Below are 27,986 nucleotides of genomic sequence, written 5' to 3' on the forward strand. Positions count from 1 at the left end.
GCAAAGCCATTTGCAAATGAGGGTCTGACAAAATTAAATAAATAACTGAGGAAAAGACACTTAACAAGGGAGATGACAGGATAAGAACCTCAAAAGAAAATGATTTTCATATCAAGACCTTTAAAAAAGACTTTGAGAAAATTAACGAAGTCTGTAAATATTTTTGCAAGGATGATACTCTTTATAATCTGCAAACCTAAAATGTGAAATGAAGGATATCATATTATACTATCAAACAATTTTGTCAGAAACAAATTACTCCAGAAAACAACCTGGTTTATTTCTTATTGATTCTTAGAATTAAAGCCCTGTGTATACATTATTAAATAGAACAGATTCACAGTTTTAGCGTAGTTTCATTATTCATTGTTAATTTCAGTCTCCATTTAAATTTGATTCACCACGTGACTTTTCCCCAGGACTATTTATTCTCTGATAATAAGGATTTTCTGTAAATAGTTTGAACTTGAACACCACTGCCCCTACACACACTGATAATCTTTCACTAAGATGACGTGTTTTCAGTACATCTACAAAATTATAGTGGGCTCTGCTATCTTTTTCCTTCCATTTAGCTATTAACGGCTATATGTATGGCAACCAGCCAGGCCTAACCATGTGCAAAAAGGATAGAGTTTCCTGGCATATGATTGGAATGGGCACCGACACTGACATGCATGGAGTTTATTTTCAAGGGAACACCATCCACCTACGAGGGACTCACCGCGACTCCCTGGCCCTGTTTCCCCATGTCTCCACAACAGCATTCATGCAGCCGGACCATGCAGGTAAACTTGGCAGGGCCAGCTCAGGTGATCAAATTCCTATCTTCAGGCATATACTCTTTTTTTTTTTTTTTAACATCTTTATTGAAGTATAATTTCTTTACAATGGTGTGTTAGTTTCTGCTTTATAACAAAGCGAATCAGCTATTACATATACATATATCCCCATATCCCCTCCCTCTTGTGTCTCCCTCCCACCCTCCCTATCCCACCCTTCTAGGTGGTCACAAAGCACCGAGCTGATCTCCCTGTGCTATGCAGCTGCTTCCCACTAGCTATCTATTTTACATTTGGTAGTGTATATATAAGTCCATACCACTCTCTCACTTTGTCCCAGCTTACCCTTCCCCCTCCCCCAGAAGAAATTGTTTGAATTAGGGCACTTCTGGGTGTACAGAAAGAGGTATAGTCCTGATTAGAATCAGAGAATCCTGACTATTTTATTTCAAATATATAGTGTAAAGGACAAAGGAAAGGCGTCTAAAATAACATCCACAAAGCAGAAGTGGGAGTACTCCAAATGACCTTGCCTCACAAACCCTAGAAGAATGCTCTTGATTTATATCCATGAACAATTCAGGCCAAGAAAGAGGAATTTTTGTTGTTGTTCTCTTTAAGCACAAACATCAATTTAGTTACTGCTCTGAAGCATCAACCAGGCATGAGCAGCCCAGTGGTTGTTTGCAGGTTATGGACATGTGAACTTGTCTGCCTTCTTTAGTGACTGATGGTGGTCTCTTGATGAGTCCCAGATGGGGACTTCCCTATTTTCATTCTCTTGGGCACCCAGAAAGCAAGCTGCATTGGGTCTTAAGTCCATGGAGAGCCCATTGAAATACCAGTACCTGTCCCTTCTCTTAGAGATTCCCAAGCTAATTATATAATGGGGGCATTTTAATAAAAGATATAGAACAATATATGGCAGCATATGCTGTCTCATGAAAAATAAGAATAGCAAGTGCTACGGGTGTTCAACATGTTTCTCCAACCCAACTTTTTCATTAGTCTTAAGAAGAAACCAATATTCTACCCAAGATGAGTACTTGCCAGCTCTGTCTCCTTTATGAATGGGTATTTTCTCCTTTACTCCACACTAGAACTGCAGTTTAGATGCCTCTCCGTGTCACTGGTTAAGAACTTGAGGTTTGAGCTTCAAAACTTTTGCCTAAGAACTGTCTCAGAGTAGGAGCTCCATAACCCTTGCCTTGTAAACTTCTAGTATTCAACATTTCTATATTAATATAATTGATCAATTATGAATCATCCCAAGGGATGCCTTGGGAACAATGATCTTTTTTTTAATGCACTCTTCAAGACCAAAGAGGGAAGGGGAGGAAAACAGCCAAATAGGTTTAACCCATAGAAAGAGGCATTCAAAACTAGAGATGGCTGGAATAATTTTAGGGTTTTGGCTACTTACTCATGTGCCCTACAGGCTTCTAAAGAGCTACATGATGATGTTTTCCAGTTTATATTTGGTGGTGAGTATAAATCGGTTATTGCTGAAAAGCTTAGTTATTTCACCAATTCCTGTCCCATATCTCTAAGCCAAAAGGAGTGCCCAAAACATGGGTAGAGGAGCCTGTCAGTTGCAAGTCAAACGTTTTCTCTTTGAATCTTTATTTTTAAAACCACTTTATTGATGTATGACTGATACACAAAAAGCTGTATATTTAATATATGTAAATTGATGAGTTTGGAGAGAAGTATGCATCTGTGAAAACATCACCACAATCAAGGCCTTAAGCTCCTCTTTGTTCTTAGAGAAGATAATTCCTCATCTGTTGAAGGAATGATGAACACATCAATAATGAGCTGCCTGGAGACCCACATAGGCAGAGGAAGCTCTCGCCATGTCTGTCTTCCGAGGTGTCTTCTCTCTGGTTTTATAGAGACCCTTCATGATGGTCACCACGGGGTGCTAGGGTACCCCACGAACCAATGGTTTGGGCTCATCCTGAAGGGGTAACTTGGCAGTATTTAGACATGTGTAGCATGATAGAAGCTATCTCTGTGCTTTGTAGGTAGTTAACGAGACCCGCACTCTCACTCAGCTCTGAGAACAGAGTCTACTAGAGGAAGGGAAGATTTATTGATCCAATAATTTCAGTGAAAGTTGATACTTTCCAATAATTTGGTTTTATATGATTTTATGGTGAATTCAGTTAAGATATGTGTACCTGATGCCAAGGCATCTAGAAAATTCAGCTTAAAAATTATATTGTTCTCAGTCAGACATGATTGTTGGTTTTTCTTTTCATCTGGCATAATGTAGACTTACCATTGGAAACAAGACCATCCTCTGCTCAAGGGCTTAATGAAGAAATACATTTGGCTTTAATAATAATACCTTACTTGTGTACTGCACTTTACAGCTTATGAACACCTTTAGGGCAAAAGTCATGACTTCAGAAACGTGACCTAATTTGAATTTTGTCTAGAATATTCATCTTATGGATAATGAGTTCCTTTTAAACTGGGTGGGGCGAAGATAATCATCACCTATCAGTGATTTTCTAGGAGTGACCATCTTCTAATAGGTGTGTACAATAGGGAAGACCCAGAGAAATCATCTGTTGGCAACAACTTTGCAAGCTTTATTTGTCCATGACAAATGAATTTCAGATGGTATTTTTTCCCCATAAGTAAATATATTCAGAGTAATTTATTCCCCTTGGCATCTGATTTTTAAATACTATATAAAGATGATATTTTAAAAATCCACCTTATCGGTTATTTTGAAATAAATTACATAGGTTTGCTAACAAACCAAAATCAAACTCTCGAGCATCGCACACAACGCCAAGCTATTTCTCTTCCAGGCATCTTCAGGGTGTTTTGCTCCACCCTGTACCACTTCCAGAGAGGCATGAATCAAATATATGAGGTCAGCAGCTGTGGCAACAAGGACCCTTCTGGACAGCCGTACGGGATGATAAGAACCTTTTACATCGCCGCTGAAGAGGTAGAATGGGATTATGCCCCTAACAAAAACTGGGAGTTCGAAAAGCAGCACTTGGACGGAGGATGGGAAAGGCACCACAGGCGATGCCGCCGCGGATTCTCTCGGTTGGGGTCGCACATGTCAAACGTGGAAACTAAAAATGCCCTTTTTTTGTCTGCCCAGTTCTGGCAGACAAGAGATTTTACTCAGGGGCACGAAAGCTTAGGGAAGCTGCCCTCTGCGTCCCGGGAAAGGGTCTGAAGTCATTTTAAGGGCACTCCCGCGGCGGACTCGGTCCACATCTGCTGACTAGTTTCAAGGGTGGCTGTCGGACCAGCGAATGTGGCTTTGAGTGAGCGTCTGCACTGAAAGGGTTTAGGCAAAGAGGCCCATCTCACAGTGATCCTGGGAGGACAAAAGGATGCAGAGGGAGGCAGAGATGGTGTGTAGATCTGGGGTGAGAGGATGGGCAGCTGTAGATTGAGGACCGCAGGGGCTGTTGGCTGAGCGCTGACCGTGGGGGACAACCAGGGAGCACGTAGGAGGCATTGGCAGAGATCCCCGAGTTGGGACAGGAAAAGCAGGTCTCTTTGGGTGACCTGGTACCCAGAAAGTCCGCCAGATTGACCCTCCTGGGCAGCGCTGTCGGCCAATGCTAAGCACCAATGAATGAGCGGAGGCAATGAGATGCTGGGGTAACATCCAGGCATTGGTTGTTTGGTTTTTTTTTTTTTCGGTACACGGGCCTCTCACTGTTGTGGCCTCTCCCATTGCGGGAGCACAGGCTCTGGACGCGCAGGCTCAGCGGCCATGGCTCACGGGCCCAGCCGCTCCACGGCACGTGGGATCTTCCCGGACCAGGGCACGAACCCGCGTCCCCTGCATCGGCAGGCGGACTCTCAACCACTGCGCCAGCAGGGAAGCCCGGCATTGGTATTTTTAAAAGCTCCCCAAATAATTCGAATATCAGATTCTAGATTAAGAACCACAGCACGGGGCTTCCCTGGTGGCACAGTGGTTGGGAATCCACCTGCCAATGCAGCGGACATGAGCTCGAGCCCTGGTCCAGGAAGATCCCACATGCCGCGGAGCAACTAAGCCCGTGCGCCACAACTACTGAGCCTGCGCTCTAGAGCCTGCAAGCCACCACTACTGAAGCCCATGCACCTAGAGCCCATGCTCTTCAACAAGAGAAGCCACCGCACCGCAACAAACAGTAGCCCCCGCTCACCACAACTAGCGAAGGCCCGCGCGCAGCAACGAAGACCCAACGCAGCCAAAAATTTTAAAAATAAATAAATTTTAAAAAAGAAAGAAAACGGGCGTATCATGCCAGACACCCAAGGGTTAAGGGGCATAGCCCAAGACCCCTTCCCTCACCTGGCTGCAAGCCCCCTGCAGGCTGATGAGCACTGGTCTCTACTGCCCTAAGCCCACCAGGGCCGCCGGGTAGAGCCAAGGAGGAAAGGAATAGAAGCATCTCAGGCACAGACCTGCAGACCTTTCCCCCAAAGTTAACACCCTCTGCTTGGGTATCACTGTCCCATATACGGACGAGGAGACTCGGCCCAGTTAAGTGGTCCAACTAGTCACTGGCAGAGTTGGAGTTGAACATAGACCTTTTGAAGGACAAATCCTGTTCTCAACACAAGCTGACTTTCACACCCTTCTTCCTCTTTGATATTTATTATCACACTTCCCTTGCCCTCCGCTCCCCAGCCCTCGAACTAATCCTCTGTGGTTATGTCCCCCCACCAACTCTCCCACACCCAGCTGTTCTGAGTATTAACCTGTTTTGTTTCTCTTCTTACTTGGCCTGTTTTGAGGGTTCAGGCTAATGCAAAGAATGTAATGGTGCCACCTTATGGACAAATGAAGAAACACAATGACTCTCCATTTTTAAAAGATTTGCCTGAAGGACAGGACGGTTTAAAATTCATTCAATGATTCACCAACCCAGTTTGCTAAACCAGACACCCCTCCTGCTAAGCCAGTGCTGCCAATACAAGTTAAAGACTGATACTGCAGTAGAAAATGAAATGAATATTAATTTTGCTTTTTATAAAATGATTATTTCATTAACAGGCTGCCATCACTGAAGAAATCATCGTATAATAATTTTGTCACGTGTACAATCTTAGCCCATGAGTGTGTAAGAAATTTATTTTCTTGAAACTCAGTGTAATTTCTGCTCTCAGCCCCATCCCTCTGGGCTGGCAGGAAGAGCTAGCTTTGGTCTTCTGAGATTGTCTCCCAAGCTGCATAGAGAGATAGATAGAGGGTGCTGAGTGTGTCTGCACCCTGCCCCTGCCACTGTGGATTGTGCCCATAAATAAATAAAAACAAAGTGAGGTGAGAGCATTTTCACCTATTAAAAACACAACAGATCTGTAAATAAAAGTGCAGTACAGAAATGAAACGCCAAGTCATCCCAGTGGCAATCTGTGGCACCCCTGTAGATCAGAGCCCAGGAACGAATGCCCCTCTGCACCCCAGTTGCTATGCCTCTGCCGTTTGACCCAAGGCCATATCATAGGACACCTCTAGTTTTCAGACTACCCCTCAGTATGTGTTTTCCCTGAGACATTTATTGTCCTGGTCAGCACAGACCCTCTGCCTCAACTTGGAACCTGGAAGTCTTTCCCAGAAAGGCAACAAATGGGACCATTGGCACAATGTCAGGGTCTGTGCAATGAGAAGGAATTTGAAAATAGAGAGTAGATTGCTATAGAGAAATAAAGTTATACCTAGCACTCCTGAGCTTGTGGACTGATATGCATGTAATTTAACTAACCTGGGATTCCAGACAAGACTCGCCATCTACATAGAGTCTGTCATACAGAGTGAAATAAGTCAGAAAGAGAAAAACAAATACCGTGTGCTAATGCACATGTATGGAATCTACAATAACAGTACTGATGAACCTAGTGACAGGGCAGGAATAAAGACGTGGACGTAGAAAACGGACTTAAGGACACGGGGGGGAAGGGGAAGTTGGGACGAAGTGAGAGAGTGGCATGGACATATATACACTACCAAATGTAAAATAGATAGCTAGTGGGAAGCAGCCGCATAGCACAGGGAGATCAGCTCAGTTCTTTGCGACCACCTTGGTGGGGGATAGGGAGGGTGGGAAGGAGAAGCAAGAGGGAGGAGATATGGGGATATATGTATACATATAGCTGATTCACTTTGTTGTACAACAGAAACTAACACAACATTGTAAAGCAATTATAGTCCAATAAAGATTATATATATATATATATATATATATATATGTATATAAAAGACTCGCCATCTACTGAGCACACCCCATGAGCGAAGCATTTTACTAGGCCTTTTACAAACCCTATCTGATATGACCCTCGCCACACACTTGACCCATTCCATCAGCTTTGGCCCAGCATTATGTGACATCCTAGTGAGATGATAGAGCAAGTGCTTATGTGTTTCTTAATAGGTGTCTGACACAGACACAGCTTTACAGGTCTTAACTTATATGATCCTCACACCAGTCCTGGGAGGTAGATGAATTCTCATCACGTCATTTTGCAGAGAAGGGAAGCTGGAAAACAGCAGAGGTGGCTCGAGTGTCTGTGCTTGTTGCCACCACACGTTACTAGGACTCCTGGAAAAATAAAAGTAGAAGAAAAATTCTCTTCTCTTGGAAAGCACACAGTGGTGGGTAGAAGATATACATGCATTTGTTAACTACCTACTGTGTGCTAGGCATTGTGCAAAGTGCTGAGAAGGGCACACAAGGTCCTTTTCATACAGAATTCATGGTCCATGGGGCAGACACTAGGACAAGCACACTGAGTCACGCAGTCACTGTGGGGAGGGAAGCCCCATCTTGGGGGAAAGGGTGGGGAGAGGGTAGGTGATCAGGGAAAGCTTCTGGGAAGAAGTAGTCTTTGAGCTGGGACACGAAGAGAGGGTCAGTTGAAGAGGTGGAAGTGTGCTCTCAGCACAGGAAGGCAGCAAGTGGATGCCTGGAGGAGTGGAGGGCATGTGGAGCTCAAGAGGGTGAATGTTTAGAATGGCATGAGCATAGGGCATGTGGGGGGCAATGATAGGAAACCAGGTTTGGGAGGTTGGCAGAGGCAGATAGGGAAAGGGTATGAGAGCTAAATCGAGGAGTCTGCCAGTGGGAAGCCTTAAGAAGCTTTTCCACGAGGACCGACCAACATGCTCAAATTTGCGGCTGCAATGTGGAGCAGCGGTCCCCAACCTTTTCGGCACCAAGGACCGGTTTCGTGGAAGATAATTTTTCCACGGAAGGGGGAAGGGGGGTGGATAGTTCAGGCAGTAACGCAAGCGATGGGGAGCGATGGGGAGCGGCGGATGAAGCTTCGCTTGCTCGCCTGCCGCTCACCTCCTGCTCTGTGGCCCGGTTCCTAACAGGTCGCGGACCAGTACCGTACCGGTCTGTGGCCCAGGGGTTGGGGACCCCTGGAGTAGAGAATAGAGAGAGGAAAGGAGCACTGGAGGCAGAGAACATGGTTAGGAACAATTCCAGTTAATACAGGTAAGTGATTAGATTAGGCAGGCGGCTTATAGTGTCGGCAGTTTAATAGTAGGGAAATGGAAGGATATGAGACACACTATATTTGGAGATAAAGTCAATAGATTTGTTTCTATCTTCTGTGATGATCTAGCTTGGTGCTACATAAAATATATAGTTGATCCTCATTATTTGCAGATTCCATGTGTGTGAATTTGCCTACTCGCTGAAATTTATCTGTAACCCCCAAGTCAATTCTTGTGGTGCTTTTGTGGTCACTTGCAGATATGAATAAAGCAGTAAAAAATGTATGTCCCTTGATGTTCACATTCCCAGCAGAGGTCAAACCAACAATGCATCCTTCTGCCTTCTTGTTTCAGCTCTCCTACAGAAACAAGTGTCCTCTCAGTCATCTATTTAGTGCCACTTTTTTTTTCTTCTTTGTGCTTTTTGTTGGTGATTTAGCTGTTTAAAATGGCTCCCCCAGCTTGGGGCTGAAGTGCTGTCTAGGGTCCTTTAGCACGGGAAGGCTGTAATGTGCCCTTACAGAGTAAATACAGGTGCTAGATAAGCTTCATTCAGGCATGAGTCATAGTACTATTGGCCATGAGTTCAGTATTTATGGATCAGCAATATCTATTGCATAAGATGTCTTTAAACAGAAACACACATCAAACAAGGTTATATATTGATCTGTTGATGAAAATATTGTGACCCGAGGTTCGAAGGAACCTAACCCGGTGTTTCCCCTAGGAAAAATGGTTCAGTATTTGTTAATTCAGTGTTTGGGGTGACTCTCTAGAACATAACTACTGTGAATAACAAGAATCAACTGTATCTATATTTAGGGAATTCCCTGATGGTCCAGTGATTAGGACTCTGCACTCTCACAGTTGGGGTCCAGGTTCAATCCCTGATCAGGGAACTAAGATCCTGCAAGCCGTGCAACTTGGCCAAAATATATGTATATATTTGTATGTATATGCACAATACACAACCCACAGACTTTCTTGAGCTCTTTAAAATGGAAAAGCATAACAAGGTACAGAATGATACATATAAAATCTGGAGGAATGCAGGGTGGTAGAATGTGTGTGTATGTGCATGGGTGAGCATGTGTGTGAGGTTAGTTAGTTCCAAGAAGAGAAGTGCAACCTCAAAGGGCTCTTATGAGTCTCTAACTAAAGCTGGTCAGGGATTGAGTGCCAGTAGGGCTTTAGAGCAATGGTTCCCAAGAGTGGACCATAGTCCAGTGCCGGACTGCCCACATCTGAGCACCCAGAGATGCTTTCAAATGCAGAAGCCTGGTCCCACTCCCCGAGAGCCTGGTGCAAAAAACCAGCTCCCCACAGAGATCCTGATTGCTGCCAGATTTGGGAAGCACTGCTCCAGTGCACCCCCGAATCATGCAGAAGCACTCAAGGATTTTCCTACCCTCTAACAACTTTAATTCCTGCTGCTTCTGATTTGCAGACATGGAGATATATTTATGAACCACACTGAAAACTGGATTGGCTCTCAGTACAAGAAAGTGGTTTACAGGGAATACACCAATGGAGAATTTGTGGAGATCAAAGCCCAACCGCCACAAGAGGAACACTTGGCACTCCTGGGTATGGCACAGATCGCAGCCGTGCACTGCCACCACACACACACACACACACACACACACACACACACACACACACACGTCTGGTTAGACTTCTGCCCAAGAAGGGATGGAAGGAACAGAGCAGCCTGACTGCATTCATCCAAGTAGGACAACTTCCTGCTCTCCCATTATCAGGGAGTGTGCTGCATGCTCAGCTCATACAAACAGTAGCCGTAAGAAGATTACCAGATGATGTGCAAACAGGAATTCATATCATCAGGGCAGTCTAGCCAGTACCTGTTGCCCTGAAGTTCCTTTGCCACCCCTCTGCTGAGCCAGGAAATTTTCATCTGAAACAAGTTGATGCCTCAGAACAGCAGGCAGAGTGTTTGCATAACTTCACCAAAGTTCTCAATCATCCATGCACAGCGCCTTACCAACACACCATGAAAATCATTCTGACAAAAGAGGAACCCCTTACTTAAGAGAGGTGCTTGGGTGAATGGCCTAGATTCAGTTCCAGGGGCCCTAACTCCTGGCTTTCTCAGAACCAACTCTGCCTGTCTGATGCCCTGGGCTGCCTAACCTGGAGATCAGATAAGCTCTTCCTGCTAACCTTCCCCACTTTTCTTCACCTGAGCATCACCAAACCTGACTCCATTACGAAGATGCCATCTTAAAGCAGAGGGCTAATCTAGAGGACTTTTAGAAATCCGTCTCCATTTTTAAAAGTACAAGGCAACTTATATAAATAGTAAGGCTGTAATGTGTTTTATTATTAAAATAAGGCACCACGAGATTACTAGATTCATAAATTATGAAACAGCCCATCCATCTTCACCATCTATTAACATCAGCTCTCAAGCTTGCTTGTCATACCAAATGAGTAATCTCCCATGGAAACATTCCTTCTTTTGAGCCCTGTGTGTGGACAGATCTCTGAAGAAAGGGTGCTGATCTTGCGGAGGGGGCTGGGCCGCACCCCTCCCCAAGAGCCCCGGTTTGGTTTGCTCAGTAAAATGACACAAACCAGCGACTTCATCAGAGCAAGCCCAGCAGCACTTCAGCCAGTGGAGCGGGAGGCTCATCTATTCATTTTCTGCAGCTCAGGGAGAGGTCTGCATTCCTGAAGCTGCAAAGGGCACAGGACAGGCCCGCCTCTGGTCATTACTGTTCCCTGTGGCCCACCAGGTGGTAAATCAGAAAGCATCTGCTCCCTCCCACCAATCCAGCAAGGCATGCGCAATTTACGTGGTCATGTATACATAAATAGTGATCTTAATATATGTATGCACATGCCCCATCTGTAACTCTACCCCAAACTACTGCTTAAAAACATGCCTAGATTTTTCTTTTCTAGATTTATCATTAAAAGAGTGCTTTTCAGACACTTTCTGATTCATACTAAGTATTTCTTCTGAAGATAATAACAGTCCAACAAATTTTAGATTTATTTAGGCCTTTCGTCAGTAAGATTATCCCTTGGTATCCACAGGGGATTTGTTCCAGGACCTCCATGGGTACCAAGATGCTCAAGTCTCTTATACTAAATGGCTTAGTGCTGTTGGCCCTCCGTATCCGTGGACTCTGCATCCACTCATACGGACAGCCAACTACATTTCTCAGAAGAGCAATTAAAACCATGGTTTGAACCAGTGAAGAATGGATGGGTATGGTCTGACTCTCAACCCTGGTGTATCTCCCTGTGAATGTAGAATGCAAATACATATTGAGAGCCACTGAGACTGGGTCTGATGTGCTTCCAAGATGGAAGTCTGTTTCCACCTCTCTCAAGCAATGCCTTGTGAAGACCTCTTTGTGTATGATACTTTGTCAGTGTGGCTGAGCAAACTGGGTTTGTGGCACGTTCTGGGCACCAAGAGGCACCTGTCATGGGTGAGGGTCATCCCACAGTAACGTGGGTGCAGGCCTCTCCAGAGATGTGTGGGCCTATTTCCACTGGCACTCAGGCTGGTTGCTTGTAACAGAAATGTGTACACGTGAGGTGCTGAAGAACACACGTCTCATGAAGGTATTCAAATACTGAGAAACAGCATTGGACATTTGGACACGCATTAGCGAAATCACTGTATTGATCATACATCAATACATATGTTTTAATTTTGTTATCTTAGAAATCCCTTTTATACACATCAGTTCATTGCATCCTCACTATTATATCCATTAACCAGATAATGAGTAGTTTTAGGCTTACCAAAGGTTACACACAGAGGGATTACAACTGAAAGTCACCGTATCCTACATCATTAGTATGCTTGGAATTATATATATAAAATATACATATATTTTAATTAAAAAAATTTTAATTGACATTATATTTTCATAGTCATTTGGTTTCCAATGCCTTAATGATAACAAAACGGGCACTTGTTTCTGAAATAAAAACAAACAAACAAACAAAAAAAGTCACCATGTCCTGTGGCTATAGCTTTTCCTGGAGAGTATGTCTCAGCAATATAAAAGTTTAAGCATTTATTGAGTATTTACTGTGCTTCAATCCTTACTGTAACCCTCTGAGAAAGGTGTTATTAAACTCATGTTACAGATAAGGAAGTTGACTCAGGTCACCTAACTTACTCAAGGCCTCTCCAATAAGTAAGTGAAGGAGGCAGGATTTGAACCCAGGTTGGTGCAATCGCCAAACATGACGTGATATTTAATGCTACCAATATCTCCTTCTAGAGGAAATACACTAATAACGATGCTAACCTTCATTTATTTTGTCAAATACTACCTACGTGTAAATTACACCAATGTTGAAAAGAGCAACGACAATGCACACAGGTCTGTGTTTTGCCTTTAGGCCCAATGATTCATGCTGAGGTGGGCGACTCCATCCTGATCATATTTATGAACAAGGCCAATCGGCCCTACTCCATCTCAGCCCACGGAGTGGAGGACATGGAGAGTGGGAAGGGACTCCCAGTGCCTGTCACAAAGCCAGGTAACTTACCCCACAGATCTGCTCCATCCTGATGAATACTGCAGACTCAACTCTTCTCTGATCTTTTCTGAACTCTGAAGGGTTTTGGAGAGCTCATTGTAATGTCAATGTGTTCCAACCATTACCCCAATATGAAATCACCATTCATCCAATGACCAAGCGCTTATGGAGTTCCTACAGCTCCATTAGGAACCTTAAAGGGTATTAAGACATAACAGCTAACACATATTCAGTGTTAACATTCTGCCAGCTTTTACATTTAAAACAAAAATTTTTTAACTCATTTATCCTTAAAATAACCCGGGGAGGTAGACACTAACATATTTCATTTAACCTGATACCATCAATTGTAATGGCCATGATTACTTTATCTGTTACTAAAGAAAGAAAAGAAAAAAACATGCTGCCAATTAAACTTTAACATGCCACTGATTGAAAGATACATCCTGACATCAGATGTGCTAAATTGTGAAAAATGTGCATCCTGTAATTGATGAAGTATGGTAGTTATGCCCATTTAACAGGTGACTGAAGCAAAGAGGAGTAAAGAGCTTAACCAGGTCAGACGTTAGTAATAGCGGAACTCAGTTTGTTTGACTTCAGGACCTGAGCTCTTAACCACACATTTCTCTCAAGATGCTTAAAATGAGTTTGAAAGAAAAAAAGATGAATCATTTCAGCAAGAGTGCAGATTACGCAAGATGAAATTCTAAGTGGTGAAGAATTTCAAGAATATATCTGAGAGTGTTGATAACATTTCAGAGAAGGAAAACCCGTGAAGACTGATTGTCTAATTAGGAACAATTAGGGAAGTCTTTATAAAGGAGATAGAACTCCAACTGGCTTTTAAAAGATGCATTGAAGGGAGAGAAGAGCTCACGATTTAAGGAGCTTCCATAATATTTACACAGTTAAAGTGTGCTTGTGATAAATGTCAAGAGCCCCTGTGACCTTCAGTTATGAAATTGATAGCAACCATAGGTATAATTACAGGGGAGTTATATTCCATTTTACCTCTGATGAATACATAATAGCATTATAATAATGCTATATAATTGCAATAAAGGTCATATAAATTTTAAAAAATTTAAATAGGTATAAAGAAAAGAAAACAATCTAATGCATCACTAGAAAAAGCTAGTAAGGTATCTATTCAAGGTTGGGTTGTGGGGAGGAAAATCGTTATTGGCTACTATTCCAACTTCTGCCACTCCCTACTCCCAGTATCAGAAGCTGCTTCAAGAAACTTCTCATGAACATCTAAATGTCTATCTACAGAGAGACAGTCAATTCTGGAATATTCTTAGAATGGACCATTGTACAATCATTAAATGACATTGAAGAAAGTTTTAATAACATGGGAAAGACTTGTTAACAAAATACAAGCATAGAAGAAAGACCAGAAGGGAAATAAAGCCAAAATGTTAATAATGGTTTTATCTTTGTGGTGGTATTTTAAACAGCAGAGTGATCATCTTTTCTATTTCCTCACATTTTTTATACCTTCTAGGTTTTCTATAATGGATGTGTCTTGCTTTGATGAAGAGGGAAATGGTTTAAAATGGATCAAAAAAGCTATTAAATATATTTATTTTTGATGGTTGAAAGCAACTCTAGAAGGAGGAAGAAAGGTGCCTATTAGCCATGGGGAGCGCGGAGCTCTGGTAGGGCTGTGGGCAAGCTGGTGTGACCCCTCCCAGGCTGTTGTGCCCTGGTGGTGAGGAGTGGCAAGGGACACAACTTCTCTATGCTGACTGGCCTTCCAAGAGTCCTAGACGTGAGGGTTATGAGAGTGGGGAGAAAAATGTTTAGAGCATGGCAAAGGAGAAATTATTACTATTATTTTTACTGGAACTCAGAGGGATTCAGTCCCCACAAGGGTCTCTAATAAGGCAGAAAGATTTGGAAGAACCCAGAGATTAGATGTAGGAGCAATAAACTAACTTTGTGCAGGAAGTCCAGGCAACTTGGAGAAGAAAGTTTAATCAGGGCATGCATGCGATGAAGAGAGCAAACTAGCATTTTAAGAAAAGTAAGCCCCTATCAGTTTTCTCCTCCTCCTCCTCCTCCCCGTCCTTCTTCTTCTTCTCCTTCTTCTCCTCCTTCTCCTTCTCCTTCTTCTCCTCCTTCTCCTTCTCCTTCTTCTTTTTCTTCTTCTTCTTCTTCCTCTTCCTCCTCTTCCTCTTCCTTTTCTTCTTCTTCTTCTTCTTCCTCCTCTTCCTCTTCTCCTCCTCCTCCTCCTTCTTCTTCTTCTTGTTCTTCTTCTCCTCCTCCTTCCCCTCCCTCCTCTTCCCCCACTTTCTCCTCCTCCTCCCTTTCCCCTTCTCCTTTCCTCCTCCTCCTTCTTCTCCTTCTCTTTCTTCTTCTCCTCCTTCTTCTTCCTCTTCCTCTCCTCCTTCTTCTCCCCCTTCCTCTTCTTCTTCTTCTTCTCCTGTTTATTAAATCACTCAACAAACATTTACTTAGCATCCTCTTTTTGTTGAGAGCTGGGCTCCCAGCTGGGGTAGACGATGGATTGTTCCAACTTTAACACCACCCCTGTAGTCACTTGCATTTAGAAAGCTAAATATCAGTGATTTAGCCTTGTGATTACCAAGGCATAGGGGCTACAATGAAAATCATGGAAACTAGACCTAAAATTATATCGCTAACCAACTGGTGCATGAGCAAACCTGGAGCAAAGTTTCATGTAAGCATTACTGTTGTTTTGCTTTGTGGCTCACATTCAGCTGTAGGTTGCTTGTCCTGATAGGGTGGGGAAGGGACACAGTTCAAAAGGCGATAACAATTTAAATGAGCCTTTTACAATGTGATTATCTTGATAATTCATGAATATATTTATGACTCCTTTGCAAGGCTCTGGGTCAGCCCCAGGGGGTGCACAGATATGGGGCCTGACAAGAGGGATTGCACGTATTTGTCATTAGTGTACATACAAATTCGCAATTATTGACTGCCTTCAATGTGAGGCACTATTCTAGGTATTTTATTTCATTTAATCCTCACAACAATTTGAAAACTGGGATAACTAATCCACTTTACAAATAAGGAAACTAAAAGTCAGTGAGATTAAGTAGCTTGTCAAGGTTGAGTGAAAACAAGTCATTAGGGTTGGGATTTGAAACTAGGCCTCTCTGATTCTCTCTGGTTCCAACTAGATCTCACCTGCCTGCACATTAGAATCACCTGAGAAGCTTAAGGAATATACTGGTACCCTAGTACCAGATCCCAGATACTCTAATTTCATTGGTTTGGGATGAGGCCTGAGCAGTGAGAGTTTACAAAGCTCCCTGCTGATTCCACAAGAAGCCAAGGCTGAGGCCCACAGTAACTCAAGCATGCTCAAGCATAACTCTTAGGAAAAATATACAAAATTTGAGGAAAAAAACCATTGAGGTGTAAAATAAGTCTTCATTTCCTGAATAAACATCAGTTGATAATAGAAAAGGCAAACTAAGATGGAAGGTTATAGTCTGAAATGAAAATCTATCATTTTGAACCTGCATAAAATCAAGATGTGAATTTAATGGGAACATTTCTAATGAATGGGCAATTCTACTCAGCAATAAACTTTAACCAAAATATACGAAGAATCTGTTTGTATTTCTTCAGGTAAATTGTCTGGAACAGAGGTAACATGAACAAAAATTTTTTCTATTTCTTCTCATTTGTTTCAGGAGAAATAAAAACATACAGATGGAATGTCCCTAAAAGGTCTGGTCCAGGGCCATCTGACCCAAATTGTATTCCATGGGTTTACTATTCAACAGTAAACTTTGTGAAGGTAAGGTGGAGAGAGCCACCAAAATGCTCAAAGTGATGTGGCTTTAAGCTGACTCTTCAAGTTATCACAACTATGGTGGGTATATGTGAAGAGATGTATTGGTTTAGAGCAGGGGTCTCAAACTATGGCCATACCTGTTTGTTTGCATTATTGATGATGAAGTTGAGTAGTTGTGATGGAAATGGTATGGGTCACACAGTAAAAAATACTTGCTATCTGATGCTTTACAAAAACAAAGTTTGCCGACACTTGATCTAAAGTATACGGGAAAAAAATAAAATCTCAATGTTTCAATTACCAAATTTAGAACTTACAAGGTAGTTTGAAGCAAGAGTGGATATGTAAAATAGATAACAATAAATAAATATATATTTTTAAATTTAATTTATACCATGGTTTTTGATGTGTGAAAAAGGGCTCAGGAAAGAAAACACACTCCAAGTAAACTTGGTAACTGAAACTACAAAATAGTTGAATGATAAATAGGCTAACTTTACTTAGAAATTAAAGGCAAAGATTCGATATTGAACTTGAGTCAGGTATGTGTATATAAAACAACTAGTCTAGAATTATATTTCATAAATCGAAGTCCAAATTAAGGTCATATCTGATATAAAATGTAAACATTGCCCATTATTTTAAAAAGTGAGGGATTATCTTAGCCTTCATTTTAAATATTAGATGGCTGCATTAATGTCCTTGAGTTGTATTGGAAAGCACAAGAGTTCAAACATACCAGACCCTTGAAAAAGAACCTTACATATTAGAATTATGGGAAACCCACATTTATTTGTTGATTCCTTTGTGCATCCCAACAAATATTTATTGAGCCCTTGTGATGCGCAAATGACCCCACCAGGTACTATGAGGGCTGCAAATATTCTTGTCTTGAAGGAACTTATCATCTTCGGGGAAAATAATACGTGTGCACACCCATAATGATATTACAACTCTGAATCTGGTGAGTTTTATAGGAGTGCAGGGCTATAGAGGAGGCATTGGGAAGAGAGTCTAGGAAGAGAGAACATCATGAGTCAAGCTGAAAATAGGGAAGTAGAAGGTGTGTTTGGGAAATGTTGAGAGTCCCGTGCGGCTATCATCTAGGGTAGAAAAGGAAAGCAGCAAGGGAGCATAAGCTAGAGAAGTCCACTGGGAGAGCACATGAGGGGCTTCAGGACCTGTCAAGGATTAGTCTTTTATTCAGTAGGACCATCACTGGAAAGTCACTGAAGACCTCTAGATATGGGAGTGATGACATTAATCTGATGGTTGTCAACAGGATGCACTGGAGGTGCAGAGAGCAGAGACCAGAGAGGAGCCAATTTCTAGTCCAGGGTGAGGTATTAATATCCTACACTAGAAGGATGGCAGATAGAATGGAAAGGAAGTCACAGAATGGAGAGGCATTGTGAAGGGAAAAGAAATGTAAGATTTGATAGCAAATGAGATGGGATGGAGTGAGGAAGATGGAGGAAGTAAACACTGAAATCAAGTTTCCTGAACTAAATGACAAGGAATATCATAGTGCTATTAGCAGAAATAGAGAATTCAGGAGAAGGAAATGGTTTGAGGGAAATACTAAAATTCACTTTAGAAATGCTTAGCAGATTGAATTGTTGCAAGAGGCACATCCAGGTAGAATAGCTAATAGGCAGTTGAAAATGTGGGAGTTTTCCATCAAAAGAAAGCTCAGGGCTGAGTAACTCGACATGGAAGTCACCCATGGGCTCATATCAATTCCTAAATCATCCAGCTAACTTTTACCCATACGACGTGGAATATAAGCATCTGTACATACCTATAAATATAGTCTTACTTGGGTTTCATCTCACACCAGTCAAAATGGCCATCATCAAAAAGTCTACAAATAATAAATGCTGGAGTGGGTGTGGAGAAAAGGGAACCCTCCTACACTGTTGGTGGGAATGTGAATTGGTGCAGCCGCTATGGAGAACAGTATGGAGGTTCCTTAAAAAACTAAAAATACAGTTACCATATGACCCAGCAATCCCACTATTGGGTATATATCCAGAAAAGATGAAAACTCTAATTCAAAAAGATACATGCACCCCAATGTTCATAGCAGCACTATTTACAATAGCCAAGACATGGAAGCTACCTAAATGTCTATCAACAGATGAATGGATAAAGAAGATGTGGTATATACACACACACACACACACACACAATGGAATATTACTCAGTAATTAAAAAGAATGAAATAACATCATTTGCAGCAACATGGGTGGAACTAGAGATGATCATACTAAGTGAAGTGAGCCAGACAGACAAAGACAAATATCATACAATATCACTTGTATGTGGAATCTAAAAAAATGATACAAATGAACATATTTACAAAACAGAAATAGACTCACAGACATAGCAAACAAACTTATGGTTACCGAAGAGGAAAGCGGGGGTGGGGGATAAATTAGGAGTTTGGGATTAACAGATACACACTACATATAAAATAGATAAACAAGCACCTAATGTATAGCACAGAGAACTATATTCAACATCTTGTAATAACCTATAATGGAAAAAATCTGAAAAAGAATATTATATATTTATATATATATATGTATATATGCATAACTGAATCACTATGCTGTACACCTGAAACTAACACAACATTGTAAATGAACTACACTTCTATAAAAAAATACAGTCTCACTTGAAAAGCACACAGGAAAATAGAAGTAAGCATTTGTTTATTCAACAAATATTTATTTAACACCTTCTATGTAGTAGACACTGGGCTCTGCTCTGGAGACTCAGCTATGAGTGAAGGACACAGCCTCAGCCCTCACAAAGCTCACTCTTGGGCTTCCCTGGTGGTGCAGTTGTTGAGAGTCTGCCTGCCAATGCAGGGGACACAGGTTCGTGCCCCGGTCCGGGAAGATCCCACATGCCGCAGAGCGGCTGGGCCCGTGAGCCATGGCCACTGAGCCTGCGCGTCTGGAGCCTGTGCTCCACAATGGGAGAGGCCACAACAGTGAGAGGCCTGCGAACCACAAAAAAAAAAAAAAAAAAGCGCCCACTGTTAGCAAATTTTTAGAAATAGTCCTAAATTTTCACAAAGATCACCCTATTCTTCAGGATTTCTTAGTACTTATTCCTTGGTCAATAGGCTTTTAGTATTTTTACAATGACTTTCTTACAAGCAATTAATCAGTGTTATTAAATTATTCAAAGGCTCTTCTAATTCAGTTTATTTTTCTTTCAGGATACCTATAGTGGTTTGATGGGTCCTCTGATTACATGCAGGGAAGGAGTGTTGAATGAAAAGGGAAGAAGAAGCGACGTTGATTCTGAATTTGTTCTCTTGTTTTTGGTATTTAATGAGAATGAATCCTGGTATCTGGATGACAATATTAAGAAGTATCTTAATAAAGATCCACGAGATTTTAAACCCTCTGATGATTTTGAGGAGAGCAACAAAATGCATGGTATATCACAGGTTTATAAAGAAGACAATCTCATAGAAATCTGTGGAAGGTCCCAGCCTCCCTCTCTGAGCCCTTCTTTATTCCCAGGGGCACCTGGACTCAAGAAAGTCCTCTAAAGCCTTCCTTCAGAGGGAACCAGACAAGCCATTGATTGGCTGCCCGCAAGATCCAATGAGGTTTTGGACCAACTGTTTAGGGAGCTGTATCTCCGAATGCTGGGATCCCTAAACTATCAGACTGTAAAGTAATTCCTAGGGAATGAATTATCACTTATTGGTATATTTCTGTAAGAATACAGGATAACTTCTAGTTGATCAAATTTGAGGGGCTGGTTTAACTGTCTCTGGAACATGAAACACCATCACCAAATTTCTGTTTTAATGTGTCTATGTTACTTAATTCTTTGAAATTTAAGGTACTTCTTTTTTTTTAAGTGTAAGTAATGTGTTCTAATTGACATACCTATCCTCTCTCACCGAGATCTACTTTTGGCCAAAAGTGTGCAAAAACATAATTCTTGCCCAAGATAACAAAGCTAGTTAATTGCTAACATTGATTAGAATATAGTAGCCTGATCTCTGATTCAGCTACTCTTTCCCCTACAATTTTGCCTCCCTCTCCCAAAAGTTTCTTAATAGGCTCTCTCTTTTTAATGAATGTAACTCATTTGGTTGTGTCATGATGTAAAGAATAAAAAGTTAGTAGAAAGCGGGGGAGTGAAAGTCCCCACCATGTCAGCCCAACTTGAGCTTGCTTTAGTAATTGTCAGATCATGGGTTCAGCCCATGTGAAGTTTTCCTTTTTTTGGAGATTCAGCCAGGTTTAGGAACTTGCCCCAAACTAGTTCTCAGAAAGTGAAATATTAAGTAAATACCTTTTAATTGCTTCAGTTTTGATTTATATAAACTTAATTCTCTGGCTTTTGTCCACTCAACTGTAGAACGGTATAAATCTGGCGACCTCACACATGAGGCGGTAATCCACCCCATAAAGGGAATATGCCTATTTGGCATGTTCCAACCAACATGTACTGCTACCCAAGAGATAGCTTTTTTTTTTTTTTGCTGTACGCGGGCCTCTCACTGTTGTGGCCTCTCCCGTTGCGGAGCACAGGCTCCGGACGCGCAGGCTCAGCGGCCATGGCTCACGGGCCCAGCCGCTCCGCGGCATGTGGGATCTTCCCGGACCGGGACACGAACCCGTGTCCCCTGCATCGGCAGGCGGACTCTCAACCACTGCACCACCAGGGAAGCCCAAGAGATAGCTTTTAAAAACAAACTACTATTTCTCTTTTCTGGCTATCTTTCATAGGGATTTCTTAGTACTCTGAATTTAGGGTCTTAGATGGTGGGGACATTGGAAGTGTGAGTGAGATTATTACATGTTTACCAGGCAGACGAAAATATTGGTGACCTAAAGATCTTCTTGAATCAGCTCTAAAACTAGATTAAGTAATCATCACTAATCAAAGGCTGTTCTCTTTTTACATTCTTAGCTATTAATGGAAAGATTTTTGGGAATCTCCATGGCCTCATCATGAATGAAAATACAATGACAAACTGGTATCTATTAGGAATAGGAAGTGAAGTGGACATACACACCATTCATTATCATGCTGAGAGCTTTCTTTTCAAGGTAAGTATAAGAAAAGTGTTTTGAGGAAGACTGACTAACAGATTCAATATATTTCCATTGTGAAAAGAGAGTTATTTGGCAATAAGTCTTGTGAGGGGTGTTAGTGAATATTAGAGAATGGAACAGAAAAATATGATTGTGTCTTTCCACTGGTAGATATTTCTTAATATGTATTTTATTATGCTTGTAAAAAAAAAAAAAAAAACAAAAAACCTCTGAGGGCTTCCCTGGTGGTGCAGTTGTTGAGAGTCCGCCTGCCGATGCAGGGGACACGGGTTCGTGCCCCGGTCCGGGAAGATCCCACATGCTGCGGAGCGGCTGGGCCCATGAGCCATGGCCACTGAGCCTGCGCGTCTGGAGCCTGTGCTCTGCAACGGGAGAGGCCACAACAGTAAAAAACCTCTGAGCTTCAGATGAGTTTTCTCATCAGTTATATGGGGATAATTCTGACCACTCTGGAGTATCGTATATGAAAGTACCCATAGTATTTTGTCCCTTTTCCTCTTTTATTTTTTTCTTTTCTCTTTCCCTTCCCTTTTTCCATTTCTTTTCTATGTGATTAGCCAACAGAATAGTCCTCTCTAGTAAAGAAGATATTTCAAGCTTTGGCTTGGGCCCAAAATTTTACCTTGATTTTTGCCCTAGTGGGCTGGGCTGGACCATGTGTGGCTTTCTGCCTTTCGAGCATCAAGCTGCACCATATGGGTGGTGCTGGCTGTGCTGAATCACCTGGGGAGCCATTGAAGAAGCAGATTGCCAGGCCCCACCCCAGACCTGATGAATCAGAATCTCAGGGATAAGGTCCAAATATTCTGTCATCTCAAGAGCTGTGCAGTCTACAAGGAAGTAGAATAGAAAAGAATAATCACATCTAATCTGCAGGGAAAACCTGCACTGCTCCTTTTCCAATTATACAGGAATGAACAGCGACTAATGAAACATCTAATATCCTCTCCCTTCTGTATATTCATTCAACACAGTTTAAGATACCAAGTACTCACCTACAATGATTTTAGTGTCACATATTAAATGGCTATGCTGCTTTTCAGAACTTGGCTTTTTCAATCCACATTTTAAAAATTATATTAAAAATATATAAAATTTAGTAAAATTTATAAAATCATACAATTATTTTACATACATATAAAAGTTATTTTATATACATACATAAATATTTTAAATTAAGCTGTAGTTTACACTGAGTAAAATGCACGCTATTTAGTATACAGTTCTGTTGTGATAAACACATACAGTGGTGTAGCCAACACTAATCAAAATACGGAACACCTCTATCAACCCCCTAAAATGTCCCCTTTGCACCCTCTAGAGTCGTCTACTTCCCTATGTTTAACCCCTGGCAACCACTGAACTATTTTTTGTCTCTATAGTTTTGCCTTTTCTGAAATGTCATACAAATGAAATCATGCAGTCTGTAGCATTATGAATCTGGCTTGTTTCATTTTGTATTGGCATTTGAATTGCATCCACCTTGTTGTAACAGCAATTTTTTCCATTCGATCTTTGAGCAATATTCCATTGTATGGATGTATTGCAGTTTGTTTATCCGTTCCCCCACTGAGGGACATTTGGGTTGTTTCCAGTTTGGGGTTACTAAAAATAAAGTCATTATAAACCTTTGTGTACATGCTTTTGTGGGAACATAAGTTTTCATTTAAGTATATTCTGGTATCTCGTTTTTTATTTGAATTTTCCTAATGGCTATGATACTGATTATCTTTTCTACCATCTGCCATCTGTAAATCTTTGGTGAGATGTCCAAATTTTATGCCCATTTTTAAATTGGATTGTTTGTTTCCTTATTGGTGAGTTTGAGGGCTGTATATATTCTGGATACAAATCCTTTCTATCTATATGATCTGTAAATATTTGCTCCTAGTCTGTGGCTTATCTTTTCATTCCCTTAACATTATCTATCAAAGAGCAGAAATCCTTAATTTTGATATAGTCCAGATTATCATTTTTTTTCTTTCATGGATCATGCTTTTGGTGTCATGTCTAAGAAATCTTTGTTTAACTCAAGGTCACAAAGATTTTCTTCTAGAAGTTTTATGGTTTTAGGTTTTATATTTAGGTCTCTGGTCCATCTTATTAATTTTTATATGTGGTTCAAGGTTTATTTTTTGCATAGAGACATCCAAGTTTTCTTTTTTTTCTTTCTTTCTTTCTTTTTTTTTTTTTTGGCTGCACCACAGCATGTGGGATCTTAGTTCCCCAGGCAGGGATCAAACCCATGCCCCCTGCATTGGAAGCATGGAGTCTTAACCACTGGACCACCAGGGAAGTCCCTAGACGTCCAATTCTTCCATCACCTTTCAGCAAAAAGACTATCCTTTCTCCCTTTGTGTCAAAATCATATTGATCATATACATGTGGGTTATTTCTGGGCTCTCTGTTCTATTACATTGATTTATATGCCTGTCCTTTCTTAAATGCCACACTGTCTTGATTGCTTTAGTGTAATAAAAAGTCTTGAAATCAGATGGTGATTGTTTGGGCTGTTCTAGATTTTTGCCATATAAATTTTAGAATCAGCTTTTAAAATTGTGCTGGGATTTTTTTTGTTGTTGTTGTTCTTTTTTTTTTTTTGCTGTACGTGGGCCTCTCACTGTTGTGGCCTCTCCCGTTGCGGAGTGCAGGCTCCGGACTCGCAGGGTCAGTGGCCATGGCTCACGGGCCCAGCCGCTCCGCGGCACGTGGGATCTTCCCGGAACGGGGCACGAACCCGTGTCCCCTGCATCGGCAGGCGGACTCCCAACCACTGCGCCACCAGGGAAGCCCTGTGCTGGGATTTTGATTGAGGTTGCATTGAATCGGTACACTGATTTGGGGAGAATTGATATCTTAACAATATTGAGACTTTCAATCCACAAACATGGCATATCTCTCTATTTGTTTAGAACTTCTTTGATTTTTTTCATCAATGTTTTGTAGTTGTCATCACACAGATCTTGCATATATTTTGTTAGATTATTACCAATATCATGGGTTTTGGTGATAGTGTAAATGGTATTCTTTTTATTTCAATTTCTAATTGTCATGCCAGTATATAGAAATACAACTGATTTTTGTATAATTGACCTTGTATCCTGCAACTTTGCTGACAAATTCTAGTAGCTTTTGTAGATTTTCTTTTTGTAGACGGTTATTTTGGGGGGGCGGGGGTTCCTACATGGCAAATCATGTTGTCTGTGAATAGAGATGGTTTTATTTTTTTATTTTCAATCTCTATGCACCCCGCCCCCGCTCCTTTTTGGTGTTATTCCACTAGCCAGGATCTCCAGTAAAATGTTGAATATTAGTGGTAAAAGTAGAGATCCCTGCCTTATTCTTAATCTTAGGGGGAAAGCATTCAGTCACTCACCATTGAATATAAAGTGAGCTGTAGGTTTTTATAGACCCCGTTACCAGGTTGAAGAAGTTTCCTTCTATTCTCGGTTTGCTGAGGGTTTTAATCCTATTTTTTCTGCATCTATTGTGATGATCATATTTTATTTTCTTTAGTCTATTGGTGAATTACATTGACTGATTTTCAAATGTTGAACCAGCTTTTCATTCCCCGCTAAACCTTACTTTGTCATGATGCACTATCCTTTTTTATATATTGCTGGATTTAGTTTGCTAGTGTTTTGTTAAGGATTTTTGCATATATTTTCATAAAGAATATCGGTTATGGCTTTCTTCTCTTGTAAATTATATGTCTGGTTTTAGAATTGGGCTAATGCTGGCCTCATAAAATGAGTTGGGAGTGTTCTGTCCTCTTCTGTTTTCTGGAAGAGTTTGTTTAGAAATGGTATTATTTTTTTCTCTAAATGTTTGGTAGAATTTGCCAATGAAGCAATCTGGACCTGGAGTTTAATCTGTTGGAAGGTCTTAATACAATTTCAGTTTCTTTAACAGATAACCTGAATAGATCTAACCTGAATAGATAATCTATTCAGGTCATCTATTTCTTCTTGAGTGAACTTTGGTAGTTTTCATCTTAAGCAACTTGTCCATACCATCTAAGTTGTAGAATTCATGGACAAAACAGTTGTTCATAACATTCCTTTATTATCCTTTTTAATGTCTATAAAGTCTTAGTGATATCTCCTCTTTCATCTCTGATATTTGTAATTTGTGTTTTTAAAATTTTTTCTTGGTCAGTTTGTCTAGAGGTTTGTATTAGTTATCTATTGCTGCGTAACACATCACCCCAAAACATAGTGGCCTAAAACAACACACTCTTATTATCTCACAATTTCTCTGGGTTAGGCTGGAAATAGTTTAGTTAGTTGGTTCTGAATCAGCACCTCTCATCAGGCTACAGTCAAGATGTCAGCTGGAACTACAGTCATCAGGTTTGACTGAGGCTGGATGATCCACTTCCAAGCTCACTCATAGGACTATTGACCAGAGGCTTCAGTTCCTCACCATGTGGGTATGACATGGGAGCTGGCTTTCCCCAGAGTGAATGATCCAAGGGGAGAGAGTGAGAGGGTCTAAGACTCTTGGAAGTAGAATGCCATGACTTCTGCCATATGCTATTGCTTTCAAGGATCAACCCTCAGACAATGTAGGAGGTGACTACAAAGGTTATGAGTTTCAGGAGGCAGGGATCCTTGGGGGCCATCACAAGCTGGCTTCCACAGGGTTTAACAATTTTATCGATCTGTTCAAAGAACCAGCTTTTGGTTTCTTTGATTTATCTTTATTATGTTCCTATTCTTGATTTTATTGATTTCTGCTCTTATCCTTATTATTCCCTTCTTTCCACAGATAGATAAATCTTACCGAGAAGATGTATATGACCTCTTTCCCGGGACATTCCAAACCATTGAACTGTTTGTGGATCACCCAGGGACATGGTTATTACATTGTCATGTATCTGACCACATCCATGCTGGCATGGAGACAACCTACACAGTCCTTCGAAACATCGGTACTGTTATCTGTCGGTGATGCTGATTTAGATAGGACCAGGCTTCCTGTAGACCCTGAAAATAGGAGGCATGAGAACATAGGAGGCATGAGCTCCCCAAGGAGCTCAGAGTCAAGTAAGAGAGACAGACATTTAACCATAATAGAATATGACATATGCCAAGATAGAGTGCAGAGTGCAGGGTTCAGTGACAGCAGCAGGAGGCAATGATTAACAGTTTGAACACATGAGCCAAGGTTCCATAGATGAATCTTAACAGGTGAGCAGAAGCTTGCAATGTGGATGGGGTATGAACAGCATGTGTACTGGCATGAAGTAGCACAGTGAGTATCCAACAAAGACTTACAGATACTGGTGGGATAAAGTCTTTGTTGGTGAAATGACATAACTCCTGAAACAACTCATGTCGTGAAAAGAATCTACTCCTATTGTTTGTAAACCATCAAATTGTCTTCTTTGTCCAGACAACAGGATTCCTTACTCCACCAAGCCTCCTTCTAGAGGAGCGTCCCACCCGGCCACAGCGCCCTCTAATGGTATTGATACCCTCCCCCAATCCTGCACGTGAATGGTCAGTATTCACTCCCCAGGGAAAGGCAGAGGCCTGACACCTTACTTTTCTTTTGCACAGAAGAACCTGGCAAGGAGCAGCTCTACTTCTTCGGCAAGAATCTGGGTCCCAGAGGAGCCAAAGCAGCCTTGGTCATCCTTTTCATCATCGGACTCCTTCTTCTGGTTGTCATGGTGATTCTCTCCCTCACACTGTGCTCTGCAAGGAAGCGGGTGGCATATCAGGAAGTCCAGTCCTGTGCGCTCCCCACGGATGCTCTGTGACCTGCTCGTCTTCCTCAGTAGGGAAAATGGACCACATCTCGTTCACCAAGGAAGTCTGACACTGTTCCTGGATCAGGTTCTGATCCTCTGGAACACATTTAAAGCAATTTGCTTTTATTTCTTTATTTTAAAGGGGCTGTGAATAATCCTCAGGATAAAACAGAGAAAAGGAAGAGTGGGCATGACTGAGAAAACTGACCCAGTCTGTTCTCTGAATGAATTCGCTGAAGTGGGAAGACCCTCTGAAAGATATCTTTGTTTTCTTTCTTTCATAATTCTTAGATTAGATAGTGCTTCCTTAACAAACCGTCAAATTCTCTAGATGGACAATTTCGGGAAAGAGTTACACTGCGTCAGACATCTAACTTGAATGGCGCTGATTTTTCAACGTTGTTATGTAACATGCTTCCCTTAGTGGTTCCAGGAAAAATAACTTTCTGAGGAGTTCATGAAAATGTCTAAATCAGTATCTGCTGATAGAATTTGACCAAATGAAATTTTTGGAGGCTTCAGCCAGCTCCCCTGGCCTTTTCCTCTTTCATATAAATAGCTT

General features: G+C 41.4%; 1 protein-coding gene across 1 annotated transcript; it reads left to right on the top strand.

The window, feature by feature from the left end:
- The first annotated feature begins 598 nt into the window (after window positions 1-598).
- On the top strand, window positions 599-27,986 carry LOC111167958 (ferroxidase HEPHL1). Its single transcript, XM_022561359.2, has 10 exons — window positions 599-788; window positions 3,608-3,821; window positions 9,707-9,846; window positions 12,649-12,789; window positions 16,467-16,573; window positions 19,803-20,025; window positions 21,521-21,660; window positions 26,437-26,599; window positions 27,064-27,135; window positions 27,231-27,986. Exons 1-10 carry the CDS (start codon window positions 617-619, stop codon window positions 27,431-27,433), a joined length of 1,575 nt encoding a protein of 524 aa, XP_022417067.2. The 5' UTR covers window positions 599-616; the 3' UTR covers window positions 27,434-27,986.

Source organism: Delphinapterus leucas, chromosome 7 (genome assembly GCF_059928025.1).
Source record: "Delphinapterus leucas isolate spDelLeu-1000000601 "Yukka" chromosome 7, BTC_Dleu_Yukka2, whole genome shotgun sequence".
In the NCBI taxonomy this organism is placed as follows: domain Eukaryota; kingdom Metazoa; phylum Chordata; class Mammalia; order Artiodactyla; family Monodontidae; genus Delphinapterus; species Delphinapterus leucas.